This window comes from Oncorhynchus mykiss, chromosome 13 (assembly GCF_013265735.2).
Source record: "Oncorhynchus mykiss isolate Arlee chromosome 13, USDA_OmykA_1.1, whole genome shotgun sequence".
In the NCBI taxonomy this organism is placed as follows: Eukaryota; Metazoa; Chordata; class Actinopteri; order Salmoniformes; family Salmonidae; genus Oncorhynchus; species Oncorhynchus mykiss.
The window spans coordinates 57,435,470-57,459,753 of record NC_048577.1 but is presented as its reverse complement, the minus strand read 5'-3'; the positions used below and the strand labels follow the sequence as shown (position 1 = coordinate 57,459,753).

Below are 24,284 nucleotides of genomic sequence, written 5' to 3'. Positions count from 1 at the left end.
GCTCAGGATTTTGCTTGCCATATGAGTTCTCACAGACATCATTCAAACAGTTTTAGAAACTTTAGAGTGTTTTCTATCCAATACTAATAATACTATGCATATATTAGCAACTAAGACTGAGGAGCAGGCCGTTTACTTTGGGAAACTTATTCATCCAAGCTACTCAATACTGCCCCCCAGCCATAAGTTAAGAGCATAAAAATATATACAAATCTTTTAAAGTATGCAAAAAATATAAAGGTCTAATTTAACGACGTAACAGTTGGAAAAGGAGGAGAAATTGACAAGGAAATGACTATATACAACTTTCATCTTTATTTCTTGAAAATAACACGATATCAAAAGGTAAATTCTGTTATTATTAATACCAGTACAAACATGTATCTGACAATGAATATACAGGACAGAGCATGATGACGATGATGTTTGGAAGCTGAGGATTATAGTTTGAAACTGAAACACATAAAACCTTTAAACACCACATATTACTGTTACTGGTTGATATCCAAGAAACGGCAGAAGAGAAGAAGAGAAAAGAAAGTGGGAGAAAGAGAGAGAACTTAGAGTTTTTAAGGAGGACTTTAGTTTCAGGGTGCACAGTCTGATATAAAGAGACTTGATAACAATGAAATGTCTTCTGCTGTGGTGATTGGCACCAGCTAGCACATCAGTAATAGGACAAGGAGTTTTCCAGACTATTTGGCCTGACCAGGAAAAACTCAGGTCCCTGGTTATAGGCTATGGAGGTTTATCCTGGTCAGGTCACATGGTCTGGAAAAACCCAGGGACTTAATTGTCACGGTTGTCCTTCCAGTTTAAAAGCATGTGCTAGCGGACAGTCTCCAATAAATAAAAGGCAATAGTGTTGTCCAAGGCACAGAGACATGGCACATAGCTAGGACCAGGAGTTTTTCCCAAACACTTGACATGGGCAGTAGAAACTGATTTAGTGTTCTCTGCTCAGGACAACGATCATGTGTGGATGAGTGGGTGGGTGGTACACTTCTTATCTTTCTAATGTGCATAAATACTATTTATTTTAAATCACTCTTTAAACATCTGTATATAAAAACACCCCAAAATGACATCTATTATTTGGAATTGAAAAGGCACTGAGGGCATTTTGACATTTATTTTCTGACAGTAATACCTGTACGACGACGCAGCCATATAAAAATAACAATTACCACAATAGTATGAGGGATATGTATCGCTGTACTGTCACCAGCCCAAGGCTTAAAGCACTGGCTCCTCAAAGACAACAGGAGAGTGTTCCCCTCACTCTGCATCATACACGTGTAGGACCAGGAGTTTCCTGACCATGTGACTTTACCAGGAAAAACTCATGGTCCTAGTTACAGTCTATAACAACGATTCAGAGAAGACCCTAGTTACAGCCTATAACAACGACTCAAATACCCTAGTTACAGTCTATAACGACGACTCAGAGAATACTGTAGTTACAGCCGATAACAACGACTCAAAGACCCTAGTTACAGCCTATAACAACGACTCAAAAACCCTAGTTACAGTCTATAACGACGACTCAGAGAAGACTGTAGTTACAGTCTATAACGACAACTCAGAGAAGACCCTAGTTACAGTCTATAACTATGACTGAGAACGTCCTAGTTACAGGCTGTTACAAGGGCCCAAGGTTTTTTCTGGTCAGTTCAAGTTATGGGGAAAAACTCCTGGCCCTACAGATGTGTCGACGATGTCCACTAGACTCAAAACCTCCAGTCCACCCCCGACATTATGTAACCCTGACATTATGCAATCCTGACCAATCCAACAGCATTATCAACTTCCATCACAATGAAACACTCCCCATTCACCATCTTCAACTGACCCCCCTCGGACATCATCAAACAGAACTCTGACAAATGAATCAACTGACATAGAATGAATAGATTTTATTTCTGTGTGTCATACTTCTAAATACTTAGCTGAATATCTGTCCTGTGCCTCTGCTGCTGTCGCGATGGATCCAGTACCACAGCTCTGGGGCCGAGTGTATAAAGCGCCTCAGAGTAGGAGTGCTGATCTAGGCTCAGGTCTCTCTGTCCATGTAATCTTTTACCTAAAAGGTAAAACTGATCCCAAATCAGCACTCCTACTGGGAATTAGAGTCCCTGAAGGCTAAACTACTCCCTCTCAAAGGGAACAGAAATAAATGTTGTAGAACCTTCAGATAGCAGGTCAAATGAACAATGAATGAAGGATGTATTACAGGGGCTATATTAAAACGGATGAGAAATCAATATTTTACCCAAACAAAGGGCACTTCTGTCACTGCTTGTATGTAATGGGACTGAAAACAGAGCGTTATTTTGTTAACCAACCCGACAGATGAGGGAACTAAAGAACGACAGAATAACTGAAAACACACAGATTAAGGTTGCAGTACATTAATAGTGTTTACTTAGCCTGGTTAAACCTGAATGAATGCAAGTGATAGCTAGCATTTACCCCCCCACCCCCCTTCATGTAGACGTTAGTCAGAGAGACCGGGTGATCATCGAGGGGCAATGCATTGGCATCAACAGTCCATTCTATGCGTCTGTATTTGGCCATTTGGGGGCGCTAAGACTACACTCTCAGTCCCCCCAGTGTGGGTCTTCTCCCTTCTGTAGAAGGGTTTGGCATTGAGAGTGAGTGGAGGGGAGAGAGGGATGGAAGGATAACGGGATGGAAGGATCGAAGCTGCTTTGGAAGGAAGTGAGGGCTCATGGGACACGATGGGCAGGGCTCTACATCTCATGGGAGGTCATGTGGTGTTGGGGGAGGCCGTTGGCATGGGCGACGGCGGTGTTGTTTTCGTTGAGGCGGCGGACGCGGTACACCTCATAGTGGATGCTGCTGGTGATGTCCTTGATGTTCTCCATGTGGGTCCTGACAGAGGAGAGATGGGGCTAGTTAGACATCAGCTGAGGTCAACAGAGAGATAGTTAGACATCAGGTCAATATAAGGGGTTGTAATGATAAATGACACACAGACTGATTTACAGACAAACATACACACACAGACTGAAAGACACATTGTTCAGAAACACATTATCATACTCATACTCACACACATACAACACACACGTAGATATTTACCTAATCAGTAGATCCCGCAAATAGGCAAACTCACAATGAGCAATGTTCTCAACTGCAGAAAGGAGAGAGAAGACACATGGTAAGCACCTCACGAGGTCAAATCAGACACCAACACACACTGATGCAGTTCTCCACTACCCCACTACATAGAACTAGTGAAAACAGTAGAGAGAGAGAGAGAGAGAGAGAGAGAGAACTCGTGAAAACAGTGGAGAGAGAGAGAAACTAGTTAATGCTGACGACTGAACAAATCCTGTCTGTCTGACAAGACAGTCAGACGCCGCCGGCCACTGGATGATGCGTGTCTGAATTCTAGATAATATCACAGGTCTATAGGCCAACATCAGAACCTGCCACTGCAGACACTCTAGGCTTCCTTTGCAGGAAATGAAGGTTTCCTTTAGGGAGGTTTTAATAGAAGTGGAGAAGTAGTCACCTGTCTCAGTTTGATGGTGATGTAATTAAATACATGGTTGAAATTAGATCATTTGAAGTGTGTGAAGACATTTTGAAATGGTTTGCATATAGTACTGGTAGTGATGCTGGAAATCACATCTACTACTGAGAGAGACAAGTGAACATCTATGGTTCTAGAAGTATCTGTCCAATAAAAGCCACCAGACAACACCCCCACTGAGTTTTAGGATTAGGGGTGTATCTAGTTGTTGACCCCTGGTTCAGACCGATGCTAACCAGGTAACCAGGGGTGTGTGAGTGGAGCACAGTGGAACCCCTCAGACAACACGCCACCAATCCAATGAGTGGCACTTTCAGTGGGGACAGATAGATCTGTCCTGTAGCCTCCCCTCCACCCCTCTGTCACTATGAGACCAGAGGCCTGTACACACTGCAGACACATTGTAGAGCGGTAGTCTCAGCCAGCTGTATGACACAGTCTGTGTCTCTCTGTCTGTCTGGGTTGGGGACGAGTGAAATCATCCGAGGACTAGTCCTCCCCCTCTACTCCTCCCCAAAGCTTCCTTTGTAAATCGGGAGGTGTGGGAACAAAAAGTGAGAGTGAGAAGGGGCTGACCTGGGGAGCTCTGAGGTATCAGAACACACTATATATATTTGTGTAACCTTTATTATAAAGCATTGAATGCATATCATCGTATTGCATCTGCGTAGTGGCATAGAGCAGTATAGTAGATGCACTTGTTGAGTAGCCAAGGGTCCAGGAAAAATATGGTCTTTTAGAAACTTGTTTCACGCAATTCCATATCAATTTACATAGCTGCATCTTTTAACACCGCACAAATGATAGAAATGACAGGCTGTACTTTGACAGTGACTAACTGAGAATCTGATAGCAATAAAAATCAATAGCTCAGGCCTAGGTCTGTGGAGACATATATTGTCCAATACGAGGAGGAAATTATAGCCCTAAAAATTCTTTACAGTTTCAGCGACTCACCCAATGATGCACAGATCACTCACTGGTGATGACCGATGCTCTGGTGCCAAAAGCCACGCCTCTCTCTCTTGTTTTACTTGGACAGATTAGAGTCTGCTCTTTTTAGCAGGAGCCATTTGCATTCCAACCTGTGTTTTTGCAGAAGGCTTGTTTTGTCTGCATGCTGTTTATTCACTTAGATTGGCAGCGTCTTCCCAACTGTACGTTATGCTTTGTTATTGGTCTACGCACAATCCACAGCGAGGCAATAAAAAATAAAAGCTTTTCATCCTCTGTGGCTAAAGTACAGACCTTCTAATTTTATTTTATTTATTTATTTTATTTTACCTTTATTTAACCAGGTAGGCAAGTTGAGAACAAGTTCTCATTTACAATTGCGACCTGGCCAAGATAAAGCAAAGCAGTTCGACAGATACAACAACACAGAGTTACACATGGAGTAAAACAAACATACAGTCAATAATAAAGTATAAACAAGTCTATATACAATGTGAGCAAATGAGGTGAGAAGGGAGGTAAAGGCAAAAAAAGGCCTTGGTGGCAAGGTAAATACAATATAGCAAGTAAAACACTGGAATGGTAGTTTTGCAATGGAAGAATGTGCAAAGTAGAAATAAAAATAATGGGGTGCAAAGGAGCAAAATAAATAAATAAATTAAATACAGTTGGGAAAGAGGTAGTTGATAGGGCTAAATTATATGTGGGCTATGTACAGGTGCAGTAATCTGTGAGCTGCTCTGACAGTTGGTGCTTAAAGCTAGTGAGGGAGATAAGAGTTTCCAGTTTCAGAGATTTTTGTAGTTCGTTCCAGTCATTGGCAGCAGAGAACTGGAAAGAGAGGCGGCCAAAGAAAGAATTGGTTTTGGGGGTGACTAGAGAGATATACCTGCTGGAGCGTGTGCTACAGGTGGGAGATGCTATGGTGACCAGCGAGCTGAGATAAGGGGGGACTTTACCTAGCAGGGTCTTGTAGATGACATGGAGCCAGTGGGTTTGGCGACGAGTATGAAGCGAGGGCCAGCCAACGAGAGCGTACAGGTCGCAATGGTGGGTAGTGTATGGGGCTTTGGTGACAAAACGGATTGCACTGTGATAGACTGCATCCAGTTTGTTGAGTAGGGTATTGGAGGCTATTTTGTAAATTACATCGCCAAAGTCGAGGATTGGTAGGATGGTCAGTTTTACAAGGGTATGTTTGGCAGCATGAGTGAAGGATGCTTTGTTGCGAAATAGGAAGCCAATTCTAGATTTAACTTTGGATTGGAGATGTTTGATATGGGTCTGGAAGGAGAGTTTACAGTCTAACCAGACACCTAAGTATTTGTAGTTGTCCACGTATTCTAAGTCAGAGCCGTCCAGAGTAGTGATGTTGGACAGGCGGGTAGGTGCAGGTAGTGATCGGTTGAAGAGCATGCATTTAGTTTTACTTGTATTTAAGAGCAGTTGGAGGCCACGGAAGGAGAGTTGTATGGCATTGAAGCTTGCCTGGAGGGTTGTTAACACAGTGTCCAAAGAAGGGCCGGAAGTATACAGAATGGTGTCGTCTGCGTAGAGGTGGATCAGAGACTCACCAGCAGCAAGAGCGACCTCATTGATGTATACAGAGAAGAGAGTCGGTCCAAGAATTGAACCCTGTGGCACCCCCATAGAGACTGCCAGAGGTCCGGACAACAGACCCTCAGATTTGACACACTGAACTCTATCAGAGAAGTAGTTGGTGAACCAGGCGAGGCAATCATTTGAGAAACCAAGGCTGTTGAGTCTGCCGATGAGGATGTGGTGATTGACAGAGTCGAAAGCCTTGGCCAGATCAATGAATACGGCTGCACAGTAATGTTTCTTATCGATGGCGGTTAAGATATCGTTTAGGACCTTGAGCGTGGCTGAGGTGCACCCATGACCAGCTCTGAAACCAGATTGCATAGCAGAGAAGGTATGGTGAGATTCAAAATGGTCGGTAATCTGTTTGTTGACTTGGCTTTCGAAGACCTTAGAAAGGCATGGTAGGATAGATATAGGTCTGTAGCAGTTTGGGTCAAGAGTGTCCCCCCCTTTGAAGAGGGGGATGACCGCAGCTGCTTTCCAATCTTTGGGAATCTCAGACGACACGAAAGAGAGGTTGAACAGGCTAGTAATAGGGGTGGCAACAATTTCGGCAGATAATTTTAGAAAGAAAGGGTCCAGATTGTCTAGCCCGGCTGATTTGTAGGGGTCCAGATTTTGCAGCTCTTTCAGAACATCAGCTGAATGGATTTGGGAGAAGGAGAAATGGGGAAGGCTTGGGCGAGTTGCTGTTGGGGGTGCAGTGCTGTTGACAGGGGTAGGAGTAGCCAGGTGGAAAGCATGGCCAGCAGTAGAAAAATGCTTATTGAAATTTTCAATTATGGTGGATTTATCAGTGGTGACAGTGTTTCCTATCTTCAGTGCAGTGGGCAGCTGGGAGGAGGTGTTCTTATTCTCCATGGACTTTACAGTGTCCCAGAACTTTTTTGAGTTAGTGTTGCAAGAAGCAAATTTCTGCTTGAAAAAGCTAGCCTTGGCTTTTCTAACTGCCTGTGTATAATGGTTTCTAGCTTCCCTGAACAGCTGCATATCACGGGGGCTGTTCGATGCTAATGCAGAACGCCATAGGACGTTTTTGTGTTGATTAAGGGCAGTCAGGTCTGGGGAGAACCAAGGGCTATATCTGTTCCTGGTTCTAAATTTCTTGAATGGGGCATGTTTATTTAAGATGGTTAGGAAGGCATTTTTAAAAAATATCCAGGCATCCTCTACTGACGGGATGAGGTCAATATCCTTCCAGGATACCCCGGCCAGGTCGATTAGAAAGGCCTGCTCGCTGAAGTGTTTCAGGGAGCGTTTTACAGTGATGAGAGGAGGTCGTTTGACCGCTGACCCATTACGGATGCAGGCAATGAGGCAGTGATCGCTGAGATCTTGGTTGAAGACAGCAGAGGTGTATTTAGAGGGGAAGTTGGTTAGGATGATATCTATGAGGGTGCCCGTGTTTAAGGCTTTGGGGAGGTACCTGGTAGGTTCATTGATAATTTGTGTGAGATTGAGGGCATCAAGTTTCGATTGTAGGATGGCTGGGGTGTTAAGCATGTTCCAGTTTAGGTCGCCTAGCAGCACGAGCTCTGAAGATAGATGGGGGGCAATCAGTTCACATATGGTGTCCAGAGCACAGCTGGGGGCAGAGGGTGGTCTATAGCAGGCGGCAACGGTGAGAGACTTGTTTTTAGAAAGGTGGATTTTTAAAAGTAGAAGTTCAAATTGTTTGGGTACAGACCTGGATAGTAGGACAGAACTCTGCAGGCTATCTTTGCAGTAAATTGCAACACCGCCCCCTTTGGCAGTTCTATCTTGTCTGAAAATGTTGTAGTTTGGAATTAAAATGTCTGAATTTTTGGTGGTCTTCCTAAGCCAGGATTCAGACACAGCTAGAACATCCGGGTTGGCAGAGTGTGCTAAAGCAGTGAAAAGAACAAACTTAGGGAGGAGGCTTCTAATGTTAACATGCATGAAACCAAGGCTATTACGGTTACAGAAGTCGTCAAAAGAGAGCGCCTGGGGAATAGGAGTGGAGCTAGGCACTGCAGGGCCTGGATTCACCTCTACATCGCCAGAGGAACATAGGAGGAGTAGAATAAGGGTGCGACTGAAAGCAATAAGAATTGGTCGTCTAGAACGTCTGGAACAGAGAGTAAATGGAGGTTTCTGGGGGCGATAAAATAGCATCAAGGTATAATGTACAGACAAAGGTAAGGTAGGATGTGAATACAGTGGAGGTAAACCTAGGTATTGAGTGATGAAGAGAGAGATATTGTCTCTAGAAACATCATTGAAACCAGGAGATGTCATTGCATATGTGGGTGGTGGAACTAATAGGTTGGATAAGGTATAGTGAGCAGGACTAGAGGCTCTACAGTGAAATAAGCCAATAAACACTAACCAGAACAGCAATGGACAAGACATATTGACATTAAGGAGAGGCATGCTTAGTCGAGTGATCAAAAGGGTCCAGTGAGTGGAGAGGTTGGTTTAGGGTCACGGCGATTTAGACAGCTAGCCAAGCCAACCGGTAGCAAGCTAGCATAGGATGGAGTCTGTTGTTAGCCACCTCTTGCGTTCGGTCAGTAGATTAGTGGGGTTCCGTGTGGTAGAGGGGATTAATCCAAATCACACAACAACAAAAATAAGAACAATAGATATAGTTATAGAGGCCCGAGAAGAAAACATAATAATTCAAATAAATAAATTGTAATGGTGTAGTAGGCAGCAGAATTAACGAAGAGGGAACTCAAATTAACTTTGATCGGTTTTATTCACATTTTTACATTGCAAAAAATAAATAAAAAATCATGCCACAAAAAGTACAGTCCAAAACGGAGAGGTGCCACACTGCCCCTCCCCCCTCAACTCCTTCCGCTCATCTCCTCTGTCTTGTTTAGTCTTAACTGGCCGGTGTACATTAATCAAGAAAGGAAAACTAAAAGAGTTCTTCATAACGTTAGCCTTCATACTGTTAAGGAGAGAGACCACTGCTCAAAGATAAAAGACAAAAAGTGCTAAAGCAAAAATGAGAAGAGAAGCAGGAGGCCATCTACCTTCTATGGTTCCCCACTTTGTCTTCCTTCCCAGAAGCCTCCTGCCGTTGACCTGGTACTCCTGGTCGCTGCCCACCACAGCAAACGGGATCATCTCCTACAGGACAGAAAGAACAGGGACAGACAGGAGGAACAAAGAGACATACCATGAAGAGTCAAATAAACAGATATTTGATATATATTGCAGCAGAGGGACCTAAGTGTATTTAACCAGGTTATCAACATGGATCAACAGGGACCTAAGTGTAATTTAACCAGGTTATCAACATGGATCAACAGGGACCTAAGTGTATTTAACCAGGTTATCAACATGGATCAACAGGGACCTAAGTGTAATTTAACCAGGTTATCAACATGGATCAACAGGGACCTAAGTGTAATTTAACCAGGTTATCAACATGGATCAACAGGGACCTAAGTGTAATTTAACCAGGTTATCAACATGGATCAACAGGGACCTAAGTGTAATTTAACCAGGTTATCAACATGGATCAACAGGGACCTAAGTGTATTTAACCAGGTTATCAACATGGATCAACAGGGACCTAAGTGTAATTAAACCAGGTTATCAACATGGATCAACAGGGACCTAAGTGTAATTAAACCAGGTTATCAACATGGATCAACAGGGACCTAAGTGTAATTTAACCAGGTTATCAACATGGATCAACAGGGACCTAAGTGTAATTTAACCAGGTTATCAACATGGATCAACAGGGACCTAAGTGTAATTAAACCAGGTTATCAACATGGATCAACAGGGACCTAAGTGTAATTTAACCAGGTTATCAACATGGATCAACAGGGACCTAAGTGTAATTTAACCAGGTTATCAACATGGATCAACAGGGACCTAAGTGTATTTAACCAGGTTATCAACATGGATCAACAGGGACCTAAGTGTAATTTAACCAGGTTATCAACATGGATCAACAGGAACCTAAGTGTAATTTAACCAGGTTATCAACATGGATCAACAGGGACCTAAGTGTCATTTAACCAGGTTATCAACATGGATCAACAGGGACCTAAGTGTAATTTAACCAGGTTATCAACATGGATCAACAGGGACCTAAGTGTAATTTAACCAGGTTATCAACATGGATCAACAGGGACCTAAGTGTAATTTAACCAGGTTATCAACATGGATCAACAGGGACCTAAGTGTATTTAACCAGGTTATCAACATGGATCAACAGGGACCTAAGTGTAATTAAACCAGGTTATCAACATGGATCAACAGGGACCTAAGTGTAATTTAACCAGGTTATCAACATGGATCAACAGGGACCTAAGTGTAATTTAACCAGGTTATCAACATGGATCAACAGGGACCTAAGTGTAATTTAACCAGGTTATCAACATGGATCAACAGGGACCTAAGTGTAATTAAACCAGGTTATCAACATGGATCAACAGGGACCTAAGTGTAATTTAACCAGGTTATCAACATGGATCAACAGGGACCTAAGTGTAATTTAACCAGGTTATCAACATGGATCAACAGGGACCTAAGTGTATTTAACCAGGTTATCAACATGGATCAACAGGGACCTAAGTGTAATTTAACCAGGTTATCAACATGGATCAACAGGAACCTAAGTGTAATTTAACCAGGTTATCAACATGGATCAACAGGGACCTAAGTGTCATTTAACCAGGTTATCAACATGGATCAACAGGGACCTAAGTGTAATTTAACCAGGTTATCAACATGGATCAACAGGGACCTAAGTGTAATTTAACCAGGTTATCAACATGGATCAACAGGGACCTAAGTGTAATTTAACCAGGTTATCAACATGGATCAACAGGGACCTAAGTGTAATTTAACCAGGTTATCAACATGGATCAACAGGGACCTAAGTGTAATTTAACCAGGTTATCAACATGGATCAACAGGGACCTAAGTGTAATTTAACCAGGTTATCAACATGGATCAACAGGGACCTAAGTGTATTTAACCAGGTTATCAACATGGATCAACAGGGACCTAAGTGTAATTTAACCAGGTTATCAACATGGATCAACAGGGACCTAAGTGTAATTTAACCAGGTTATCAACATGGATCAACAGGGACCTAAGTGTATTTAACCAGGTTATCAACATGGATCAACAGGGACCTAAGTGTATTTAACCAGGTTATCAACATGGATCAACAGGGACCTAAGTGTAATTTAACCAGGTTATCAACATGGATCAACAGGGACCTAAGTGTAATTTAACCAGGTTATCAACATGGATCAACAGGGACCTACGTGTAATTTAACCAGGTTATCAACATGGATCAACAGGGACCTAAGTGTAATTTAACCAGGTTATCAACAGGGACCTAAGTGTATTTAACCAGGTTATCAACATGGATCAACAGGGACCTAAGTGTAATTTAACCAGGTTATCAACATGGATCAACAGGGACCTAAGTGTAATTTAACCAGGTTATCAACATGGATCAACAGGGACCTAAGTGTAATTTAACCAGGTTATCAACATGGATCAACAGGGACCTAAGTGTAATTTAACCAGGTTATCAACATGGATCAACAGGGACCTAAGTGTAATTTAACCAGGTTATCAACATGGATCAACAGGGACCTAAGTGTAATTAACCAGGTTATCAACATGGATCAACAGGGACCTAAGTGTAATTTAACCAGGTTATCAACATGGATCAACAGGGACCTAAGTGTATTTAACCAGGTTATCAACATGGATCAACAGGGACCTAAGTGTATTTAACCAGGTTATCAACATGGATCAACAGGAACCTAAGTGTAATTTAACCAGGTTATCAACATGGATCAACAGGGACCTAACTGTAATTAAACCAGGTTATCAACATGGATCAACAGGGACCTAAGTGTATTTAACCAGGTTATCAACATGGATCAACAGGGACCTAAGTGTATTTAACCAGGTTATCAACATGGATCAACAGGGACCTAAGTGTATTTAACCAGGTTATCAACATGGATCAACAGGGACCTAAGTGTAATTTAACCAGGTTATCAACATGGATGAACAGGGATGTAGCACAGGTGAGTGGAGCTATAAGCGGTAATGTGAGGGCTTATGGGTAGGGGCAAGTGGGTAAAGCTGTGGACAGATGTGTCAACTCAAATCACCCTGATCTTGTCATTAATCATCCGGTCCTCTGCGTCCTCGTCAAACTCCTTCTGGGGGTACACGTCGATCCCATTGGCCCGTAGCTCTTCCCTGATCTGGGGACACAAAAACAGTTCTGGGTGAGAGGTGAGTGTGAGACTGGCCTGGTAACACAGCCTCCCCATACAGATGGCTTCCTTCTGGAGCTGAAGGAGCAGGGTTAGGGGAGTGACCTCCATGAAGAGGGGAGAGGTTAGGGTAGCTCTGTGACTAGGGTGGAGACTGAAGAATTCACTGAAGTGTGTTTCTCATCCTCCACCGTGGAAAAGCCCCAGTCCATGGGATGTTGCTGGCTGGTCCATGAGCTGGTTAACTGACTCTCATTTAGTCACTTCTACAGTGATAGTTTTGTCGTCAGCGGCCTTACAATAAAACACCTAGCCTGCTGGTCCCTGCTGTAAAGAAAAAAGGTTGAGAAACACGACAAATGCATTATACACTCTTGCAGAGACTTGAATACATGAATTAAAAAGGTTATGGGAACACACAAGCAAAGGCCTAACAACCGCAATTAGCCAGGCATGTCTGACAAATCCTTTGGATACATCACAGTATCTTGTGAGAAATCGAGACCATCTGCACACTGCGTTACCCACAGATTTAGGTGGTGTTAACGTAAATCCCTTCACTAATCTCCCCCAAAATGTTCTGTTGAAACCAATGGCCCATCACTGCCCGTGTACACGTTTACAAACAGACAAGCACACACACACAAACACACCACCCCCTCACACACGTTAAACTTTTTCTATCCGTTCGTACAGAGCTTCCCTAATGAGAGGGACACTGGTGGGGATCTGTGAGCATGGCTGCTATAATTACCTTGAAATAAATGCCTGCCTTTTTACTACTTTTTCTACTACAACAACCTGCCATTCCCCTACTTCTAATACTACTGCTGCATCTACTACTAATACTACTACAACAACCTGCCATTCCCCTACTTCTAATACTACTGCTGCATCTACTACTAATACTACTACAACAACCTGCCATTCCCCTACTTCTAATACTACTACTGCATCTACTACTAATACTACTACAACAACCTGCCATTCCCCTACTTCTAATACTACTGCTGCATCTACTACTAATACTGCTACAACAACCTGCCATTCCCCTACTTCTAATACTACTGCTGCATCAACTACTAATACTACTACAACAACCTGCCATTCCCCTACTTCTAATACTACTTCTGCATCTACTACTACAACCTGCCATTCCCCTACTTCTAATACTGCTACAACAACCTGCCATTCCCCTACTTCTAATACTACTGCTGCATCTACTACTAATACTACTACAACCTGCCATTCCCCTACTTCTAATACTACTGCTGCATCTACTACTACAACCTGCCATTCCCCTACTTCTAATACTACTACTGCATCTACTACTAATACTACAACCTGCCATTCTCCTACTTCTAATACTACATCTACTACTAATACTACTACTACAACCTTCCATTCCCCTACTTCTAATACTGCATCTACTACTAATACTACAACCTGCCATTCTCCTACTTCTAATACTACATCTACTACTAATACTACTACTACAACCTTCCATTCCCCTACTTCTAATACTACATCTACTACTAATACTACTACAACAACCTGCCATTCCCCTACTTCTAATACTACTGCTGCATCAACTACTAATACTACTACTACAACCTGCCATTCCCCTACTTCTAATACTACTGCTGCATCTACTACTAATACTACTACTACAACCTGCCATTCCCCTACTTCTAATACTACTGCTGCATCTACTACTAATACTACTACAACAACCTGCCATTCCCCTACTTCTAATACTACTGCTGCATCTACTACTAAAACAACCTTCCATTCCCCTACTTCTAATACTACTGCTGCATCTACTACTAATACTACAACAACCTGCCATTCCCCTACTTCTAATACTACTACTGCATCTACTACTAATACTACTACTACAACCTGCCATTCTCCTACTTCTAATACTACTGCTGCATCTACTACTACAACCTGCCATTCCCCTACTTCTAATACTACTGCTGCATCTACTACTAATACTACTACAACAACCTTCCATTCCCCTACTTCTAATACTACTGCTGCATCTACTACTAATACTACTACAACAACCTGCAATTCCCCTACTTCTAATACTACTGCTGCATCTACTACTACAACCTGCCATTCCCCTACTTCTAATACTACTGCTGCATCTACTACTACAACCTGCCATTCCCCTACTTCTAATACTACTGCTGCATCTACTACTAATACTACTACAACAACCTGCCATTCCCCTACTTCTAATACTACTGCTGCATCTACTACTAATACTACTACAACAACCTTCCATTCCCCTACTTCTAATACTACTACTGCATCTACTACTAATACTACTACAACAACCTGCCATTCCCCTACTTCTAATACTACTGCTGCATCTACTACTAATACAACAACCTTCCATTCCCCTACTTCTAATACTACTGCTGCATCTACTACTAATACTACTACTACAACCTGCCATTCCCCTACTTCTAATACTACTTCTGCATCTACTACTAATACTACAACAACCTGCCATTCCCCTACTTCTAATACTACTGCTGCATCTACTACTACAACCTGCCATTCTCCTACTTCTAATACTACTACTGCATCTACTACTAATACTACTACAACAACCTGCCATTCTCCTACTTCTAATACTACTGCTGCATCTACTACTACAACCTTCCATTCCCCTACTTCTAATACTACTGCTGCATCTACTACTACTACAACAACCTGCCATTCCCCTACTTCTAATACTACTGCTGCATCTACTACTACAACCTGCCATTCCCCTACTTCTAATACTACTGCTGCATCTACTACTACAACCTGCAATTCCCCTACTTCTAATACTACTGCTGCATCTACTACTAATACTACTACAACAACCTGCCATTCCCCTACTTCTAATACTACTGCTGCATCTACTACTAATACTACTACAACAACCTTCCATTCCCCTACTTCTAATACTACTGCTGCATCTACTACTAATACTACTACAACAACCTGCCATTCCCCTACTTCTAATACTACTACTGCATCTACTACTAATGCTACAACCTGCCATTCTCCTACTTCTAATACTACTGCTGCATCTACTACTAATACTACTACAACAACCTGCCATTCCCCTACTTCTAATACTACTGCTGCATCTACTACAACAACCTGCCATTCCCCTACTTCTAATACTACTACTGCATCTACTACTAATACTACAACCTGCCATTCTCCTACTTCTAATACTACTGCTGCATCTACTACTAATACTACTACAACAACCTGCCATTCCCCTACTTCTAATACTACTGCTGCATCTACTACAACAACCTGCCATTCCCCTACTTCTAATACCACTACTGCATCTACTACTAATACTACTACAACAACCTGCCATTCCCCTACTTCTAATACTACTGCTGCATCTACTACAACAACCTGCCATTCCCCTACTTCTAATACTACTGCTGCATCTACTACTAATACTGCTACAACAACCTGCCATTCCCCTACTTCTAATACTACTGCTGCATCAACTACTAATACTACTACAACAACCTGCCATTCCCCTACTTCTAATACTACTGCTGCATCTACTACTAATACTACTACTACAACCTGCCATTCCCCTACTTCTAATACTACTGCTGCATCTACTACTACAACCTGCCATTCCCCTACTTCTAATACTACTGCTGCATCTACTACTAATACTACTACTACAACCTGCCATTCCCCTACTTCTAATACTACTGCTGCATCTACTACTACAACCTGCCATTCCCCTACTTCTAATACTACTGCTGCATCTACTACAACAACCTGCCATTCCCCTACTTCTAATACTACTGCTGCATCTACTACTAATACTACTACAACAACCTGCCATTCCCCTACTTCTAATACTACATCTACTACTAATACTACAACCTGCCATTCTCCTACATCTAATACTACTGCTGCATCTACTACAACAACCTGCCATTCTCCTACTTCTAATACTACTGCTGCATCTACTACTAATACTACAACAACCTGCTATTCCCCTACTTCTAATACTACTGCTGCATCTACTACTAATACTACTACAACAACCTGCCATTCCCCTACTTCTAATACTACTACTGCATCTACTACTACTGCATCTACTACTACTACTACTACAGCTGCATCTACTACTACTACTACTACTACTACTACTACTACTACTACTACTACTACTACTACTACTACTACTGCTGCTGCTGCTACTACTACTACTACTACTACTACTACTACTACTACTACTACTACTACTACTACTACTACTACTACTACTACTGCTGCTACTACTACTACTACTACTACTACTACTACTACTACTACTACTACTACTACTACTACTACTACTACTACTACTACTACTGCTGCTGCTACTACTACTACTACTACTACTACTACTACTACTACTACTACTACTACTACTACTGCTACTACTACTACTACTACTACTACTACTACTACTACTACTACTACTACTACTGCTGCTGCATCTACTACTACTTTCCCTCTTGGGGTCTGTGATCAAATTATTTTTTTACGTTTCAGATCCACACCACATAGGAGGAAGTGATGTAATGGAGTCCACTGTGACCACATCAGCAGTAAGGGGAGAGGGGGAAGGAGGGGAGGGAAGGAGACGGGAGAAGTTGGACAGAACTTACCTCTAGCCAATTCAAAATTGGGCGAGAGACAGAAAAGGAGAGAAAGACAGAAAAGGAGGGACAGACAGAAAAGGAGAGAAAGACAGAAAAGGAGGGAGAGACAGAAAAGGAAGGAGACAGAAAATGAGAGAGAGAGAGGATGACTCCCACAGAACTCCTCTCCAATCCAGAGCCTGGCTTTATAGGTCCTGACCTCACAAGTACTCTATACACACAAAACATCCTCAGTGTTCTCTCATTGGACAGTGACCGAACGGGCGGCAGTGGCCAAACAACTTAAGAAACATTTCCTGTTGCTGCAGAGAACACAAAATATGCGAGAGAGAGAGAGAGACAGCATGCAACAAAAAAAGAGGAATTGGAGACAGATAAAGATGGAAGAAGAGAGAGAGAGCTCACCTTCTGTTTAAAGAAGTCCCTCTCCTCCAGGGTGAGTGTGTCTGCCTTGGCAATGACAGGAACAATGTTGACCACCTTACTGAGACGCCTCATAAACTCCACATCCAGAGGTCGCAGACTGGAAGTGAGAGAAGGTGGGGGGGGGGGGGGGGGATTGAGAGAGGGGCTTCATTTCACCTGTAGCTATAGCAGACCTGGGTTCAAAATGTCTCAAATACTTTGAGTATTTGCTGAAGCGCCAGGGTTTTCACTTTTGAGACTTTATTGGTTCCGTTGCAACAGGCTAGCTCAATCAAGCCTGGCAAATGTATTATGAATGATCTCAAATAGTATTAGAACCCAGGTCTGTTTTATAGTTCTTGTTCAACGTTTTAGTGTTTATTTGGGTCGACAGTGTGATACATCCTAGAACCACCAGAGGGCGGTATCCTCCAATAAATATACCCATAGCGCAGCTGTCTGAGGGCGACAAGCAGACATACAGTACTGTAGATTCACATACATACTCTATGTACAAGCTAAACCTACTGTATATCTGAGACCCACATCAGTCAGTGCGTGTCTGTCACTGTCAATTGAACCACACTGAGCCTTGAACTGAGCTGAGCCTTATCCGCCATTGAGCAGTTGGTTGGAGAAACCCAGTCTTCCATAAGTGTGAAACTCATCCGTCTGTGGTTTGTGCAGCTGACGCTGGCTCAGATCACTGCACTATAAACAACTGCCCATTGTTGTTAAAGACCTTTGGGTCAGACAGATGAGCATGTGCATACACACACACAACACACACACGACACACAACCTCTGTTCTCATATCGCTCCCATTATAGTATTAAACATTAGATTAGAACAGTTGTTGGACATGTGACAGACATCCGCAATGCTGGAAGAACATGAAACGCTGCTCAGGCTATATCGGAGGGGGGGGCACAATATGTTAAAGCTCTCGCTCTTGTACATCACAACCACAGAAATGAGGGCAAAGCCAGCAGTCCACCACAGCACTGGACCCCAGACCATTGCAACAAATCGTAGAACCATCATGGGGTAGATGCAGAGGAGGAGCAGACATAACACAGGAGGGAAATTCAATTAAAGGGTAATAAGTTGTATACCGTAGCAACATTATTTTTTTTGGGGGGGGGGGTAGCTCTATATGAATCTCAAATCAGGCCCAGATGTGTGAGCAGCAGAAACACCAGACAGAAACTTGGAGCAGGGAGGCAAACACAGGCGTTTGTTTCAAGTCCTGGCGACAGAGAGCGAGAAATAAATTTTTTCCAGTCATGGAAAACGGGTGTTATGGGACGTGTTGCAACTCGCTGCCTGTGAAACAGGAAATGGATGGGGGTCTGGAAGAGTAAGTGTTTCCACATCTGTGTGTCCCTCTGAGCTGCAGGAGCAGAGGAGGATCCACTACAGGTCAACCCAGAGCGGTGGTGAGGTAGTAGAACATGAGCTGTACGTTCAGACAGACACTCCGAGACTAAAAAACATACTCAGAGAATCCCCATTCTGTCCGGGAATCTGGCCCATACATAGGCTGTATATGTTACACAGAAGGGCACAGTATGACGTTGGACATCATATCTGATATTTGAATGGCAGAGCACGGGGCATTAGATTGTTGTTATAACTAATGTGTATCAGAAAGTCATGCCAAACTCACTGTGTCCTCCTCCTCTGTTTTCTGTTCTGATGATTCAGGGCTATTTGAGTAGGACTCTCCCTATGACTCACTGTTTATCTAACATAAATCACTTCACTCCTTCTCTCACTCTCTCTCTCTCCTTTTTAAATCTCCCAGTTGCATATTCTCTACTGTTCAGGGACAGCAGGGGGCAGCAGCACTGTTGCACTGACACTGTGCATGTGTGTGTATGGCAATTATTGGGATTGATTACATGCCATTTTTGATCACTCAAAAGGCATGACAACTGTATAGGACGATAAAAAGTGGAAAATCCAAAGAATGAAGTTTAGCTAATAATCAGCTTGACACTCTCCCAGCCATATCTAAACATTCACCTGGAACATTCCACACATTCATACCCTTCACAAGGTGTGCGAGTGTGAGTGAGTGTGTGTGTGTGTGTGTGTGAGTGAGTGAGTGTGTGTGTGTACGCATTCCTGGCCTCACCAGTGTCCAGTAGGGGGTATGAAGTAAATACAGCAGTGAACCCTTGAGTCTGGAATCCTCTTCTTCCTGTTGATGTTGATCTCCTCCTGAAGGTACTGCTCATACTGGGCATTAATGAACTTCATGATGGGCTGCCAACTGTGGAGGGAGGGAGGGAGGGGAAGAAGACAGGAAGTGGAAGGAAGGGGAGAGGCAGATTAAAAGAGAAAGGGGGAGTTTTGGGGGATGGATAGGGGGAGACAAGTGAGAAAGACAGGAAGAGGGCGAGAAAGAGGATGGATGAGGTCATACACAGTACTGTGTACACTAGTCATCTAGATGAGATGTATGGGGTAAGCGTTTATATTAACGAGAGAGAGCGACAGTACTACTCAAAAGTTTGGACATACTTATTTATTCAAGGGCTTTTCTTTATTTACTATTTTCTACATTGTAGAATAATGGTAAAGATATCAAAACTATGAAATAACACATACGGGATCCTGTCGGAAACACAAACTTTTTAAACAAATCAAAATATATTTTATAGTTGAGATTCTTCAAAGTAGCCACCTTCTGCCTTGATGACAGCTTTACATTTATTTATTTTTTGGTTACTACATGATTCCATGTGTGCTACTACATAGTTTTGATGTCTACACTATTATTATACACTATTAATTCTTACATACACCTTAGCCAAATACATTTAAACTCCGTTTTCAACAATTCCTGACATTTAATCCTCTTAAAAATTCCCTCTCTTAGGTCAGTTAGGATCACCACTTTATTTAAGAATGTGAAAAAAACTAGTTTTAATTGGTACAACTTACGTGTATGTAAAGTTCTGACTTCAACTGTGTGTGTGGTGTCTTTTATACTGATAACAAGTTCAAACAGGTACCATTAATACAGGTAACGAGTGGAGGACAGAGGAGCCTCTTAAAGAAGAAGTTACAGGTCTGTGAGAGCCAGAAATCTTGCTTGTTTGTAGGTGACCAAATACTTATTTTCCACCATAATTTGAAAATAAATTAATTAAAAATCCTACAATATGATTTTCTGGATTTTGTACCTATGATGAAAATTACAGGCCTCTCTCATCTTTTTAAGTGGGAGAACTTGCACAATTGGTGGCGGACTAAATACTTTTTTCCCCCACTGTATATAGACCTCCACAAGTCTGGTTCATCCTTGGGAGCAATTTCCAAAAGCCTGAAGGTACCACGTTCATCTGTACAAACAATAGTACGCAGGTATAAACACCATGGGACCATGCAACCGTCATACCGCTCAGGAAGGAGACGCGTTCTAGATAGATAGGATATATCTACGCACATAGAAATATAAGCACATTATAAATATAACATTTCAGCTATGGATTGTACTGTTACTGTACCAGTTCTCGTTGTTGATCTGATCCCCGAAGCCGGGTGTGTCGATAACAGTTAGTTTCATCCTCACCCCCTTCTCCTCAATGTCTGAACAGAGACAGACACAATTAGACTGAATACAAGCACCTCAGAGGCCAAATGTACCTCAGACTGTAGTCACAACACAGGGTAGACTGAGTAGAGGGTGAGATGGATAAAGTGAAAGATGTAGCTAGAGGTGCAGAAAAGAAAGAGTGAAATTAACAGTATGAGTGATATTTTCCTCCTCTCACCGTGACTGACAGACTTGATATGGATGGTCTTGGGGATCTTCTCCTGGGACGTGGCCTGCACTGACTTACGGCTCACCTTGGACTTGAACAGAGTGTTCATCAGAGTGGACTTCCCTAGGCCGCTCTGCCCTACACACACACACACACACACACACACCTGAATGTCAAACACATTGGTAATGCAAATAAACAAAGCCACAATTGAGATTTTAGTCATCTAGCAGACCATCTTATTTAGAGTGACTTACAGTAATGAGTACATACATTTTCATACTTTTGATTGGTACTGGTCCCGTGGGAAACAAGCCCACAACCCTGGAGCTGCAAGCACCATGCTCTACCAACTGGGCTAAACACAATAACGTAGAAACTCTACAATGAAGGTAAAACAGTAGCCCAGGCCTCAATTTAAACCAATACCCTCTCATCTAGTGTGACTGTAGGGAATAGACTACTCTCACAATGGTGGACTTCCTCTCACCTTTCTCCAGAACATTCTTCCGTCACTCTTCCCACTAACAGGTTCATTCCAGTGGTGTAATGACTGACGGGCCTCATTATTTCACACTGAGACAAACAGAGTTCAACACCAGAGCTGTTCCAGCCGGTCACAGACACTCAGGGGAGAAAGAGGCTATTTCACAAGGTTTTGGCTGCAGTGGAGGAAAAGTTACAGGTGTCTTCAGTAAGGCCTCCCCGCCGAACACACACGTTACGTCAGTGCCCTTTTCACCATTCTCTCCCTCCCACTCTCTCTCCCGTCCATTAAAGTTGGCCTAAAGGAAATGCATGTCCTTTCGGGGCTCAGACCTGCAGTCTGGGGAAGAGCTCTGCTGTCAATTAAACCACACTGAGCCTTGAACTGAGCTGAGCCTTATCCGCCATTGAGCAGTTGGTTGGAGAAACCCAGTCTTCCATAAGTGTGAAACTCATCCGTCTGTGGTTTGTGCAGCTGACGCTGGCTCAGATCACTGCACTATAAAACTGGCCATTGTTGATAAAGACCTTTGGGTCAGACACGCACCATAAGTCTATGACTCACACACACCTCCCCATGTTCTCTTATCTCTCCTAATACAGCAGGGTTCCCCAACTGTAAACTATGTTTAATTATTGGACATAAGATAAAACACAGTCTTCTGTCCAGCTCCAAGTTATTTTTTTTTTGGGGGGGGGGGGGGGGGTCTGTTCCAAAGTCTTCCCACGCATAATAGAGAGATGTATGTGATCGTATACAAATGTAAGCAAGGTTTGAAATGATTCTGTTTTAGTCCAATATTATATCACTTTGGGCTTCTTGCTGTCCATTTACAGTCTACAAATGATTTATAATGATGTTCCGGACCCCATGACCATCCGCTCAAGAAACAAAAGTCCGACGGCTGAATCTAGTTGATGATCCCTGCAATAGAGTATTAAACAGACTGGAACAGCTGTTGGCAGGACATGTGACCGTCATCTGCAACGCTGGGTAGACATGTAACCCTGCAGTCTGGAGAAGAGCTCTGCTCTATCAGCACTAGAGAGGAACCAGCTGGAGAGGTGTGTGTGTGTGTGGGTCAGAAGATAGAGGACATGGGAGAGATAGATTGAAAAGCTGGACTACATTCTAGAATTAGGGAAGAACATACTGTGCATGGACCCAAAAGATTGCCTGTAGCAGCTGACTACCGCCAACATCACTTTTGGCCCCTGGGATCAACTGTGGGTTAACGAGGGAGAGTGTAGTGTTTATGACCCCTGGACAGGTAACACACACAGTTTAGTTCACTGTCTGGTTAAGTCAACACAGACTGGAGGTCAGGGCCTCTGGTGTTCTTAGTAAGTGTTCACGCACGCACGCACGCACGCACGCACACACACACACACAAAATAATGGAGGTTTATATGTTGAAACTTCATTTGGGATTTATAAGGCTTCAAACAACTGATTAATGACCGGGCCCTCAGTGTCTTGACTTCTGACCTCTAACATTATGGGAAGTAGTACAGCATCGTCCCTTTACAACACATCTGTGTTTGCTTCGGACCTGAAGAATCAAAGCTTTCCAGAGAGCCTCTCCAGTGTTTCCACCAAGTACACGAATTAACCACTTACTGTACTCCAATCAAAAACCATTGCCATACAATACATTTTTGATTATTAATCTGTTATGAAAACCCAAATTGCCCGGTCGGGGACCGATGTGATTGTTAAAGTAGAGATGTGCACTATCCAGGCCAATACCAACCCTGTGCTCATGCTGTTGAAGTCCCATACCAGAGGCACTGTATCACATTTTTTAGGGGTCTAGAATTCCCCTGAACGGTTGGTATGAGTGGCTGAGCCTGAAGAGGGGAATCCTGTGAGCTACGGGGCCAAGGTCAGGGTTCAGTGGGATGGGCTGTAGACATGCTACAGTGTTGATACCCCTAGCTGAAAGGCTGGACCCAAAGACCAGCCAGATTGTGAGAGGAAGGACAGGGTATCAATACAACAATACAGGTGTATTAAACATTAGTAACCATCTCAGAGTAGGAGTGCTGATCTAGGATACATTCTGCATTTGAGATAATGAATCAGATTGTTATAGACAGGGAGGACCTGATCCTAGATCAGCCCTTCTACTCTTAGATTCTTGTATCTTTAGATTAGTAGTGTTTGACTGAGGGTCACGGCTGGTTATCATAAGGAGTGTGGAGGTCTGCCCAGCAGAATCAGCTTCCATACACGCACACACACACACACACACCACACACACGCACACGCACACACGCACACGCACACACACTACAGTTCAAAAGTTTGGGGTCACTTAGAAATGTCCTTGTTTTCCATGAAAACACATGAAATGAGTTGCAAAATGAATAGGAAATATAGTCAAGACGTTGACAAGGTTATAAATAATGACTTTTTATTGATATAATAATTGTGCCCTTCAAAATGGAGTGATAGCCTACCTTCTTCAAGATCCCTTTTACCCTGTACAAATCTCCCACTTTATCACCCCCAGACCATCTCATTGCCTCCACCATGCTTGACAGATGGTGTTAAGCACTC

At 42.9% G+C, this 24,284-nt stretch overlaps 1 protein-coding gene across 8 annotated transcripts in view; it reads right to left on the bottom strand.

Moving 5' to 3' along the window:
- Positions 1 to 292: 292 nt before the first annotated feature.
- LOC110516540 (septin-9) overlaps positions 293 to 24,284 on the bottom strand; it is a 156,017-nt gene continuing 132,025 nt past the window's right edge. For all 8 annotated transcript variants that reach the window (XM_036941638.1, XM_036941643.1, XM_036941642.1 and 5 more), the window contains 8 exons: positions 21,245 to 21,373; positions 20,978 to 21,059; positions 19,600 to 19,737; positions 17,460 to 17,577; positions 12,253 to 12,348; positions 9,127 to 9,223; positions 3,106 to 3,157; positions 293 to 2,895 (listed from right to left, as the gene is read on the bottom strand). In XM_036941638.1, the coding sequence (XP_036797533.1) occupies positions 2,754 to 2,895; positions 3,106 to 3,157; positions 9,127 to 9,223; positions 12,253 to 12,348; positions 17,460 to 17,577; positions 19,600 to 19,737; positions 20,978 to 21,059; positions 21,245 to 21,373 (854 nt within the window). In that variant the 3' untranslated portion in view covers positions 293 to 2,753. The remainder of the gene's footprint in view (positions 2,896 to 3,105; positions 3,158 to 9,126; positions 9,224 to 12,252; positions 12,349 to 17,459; positions 17,578 to 19,599; positions 19,738 to 20,977; positions 21,060 to 21,244; positions 21,374 to 24,284) is intronic.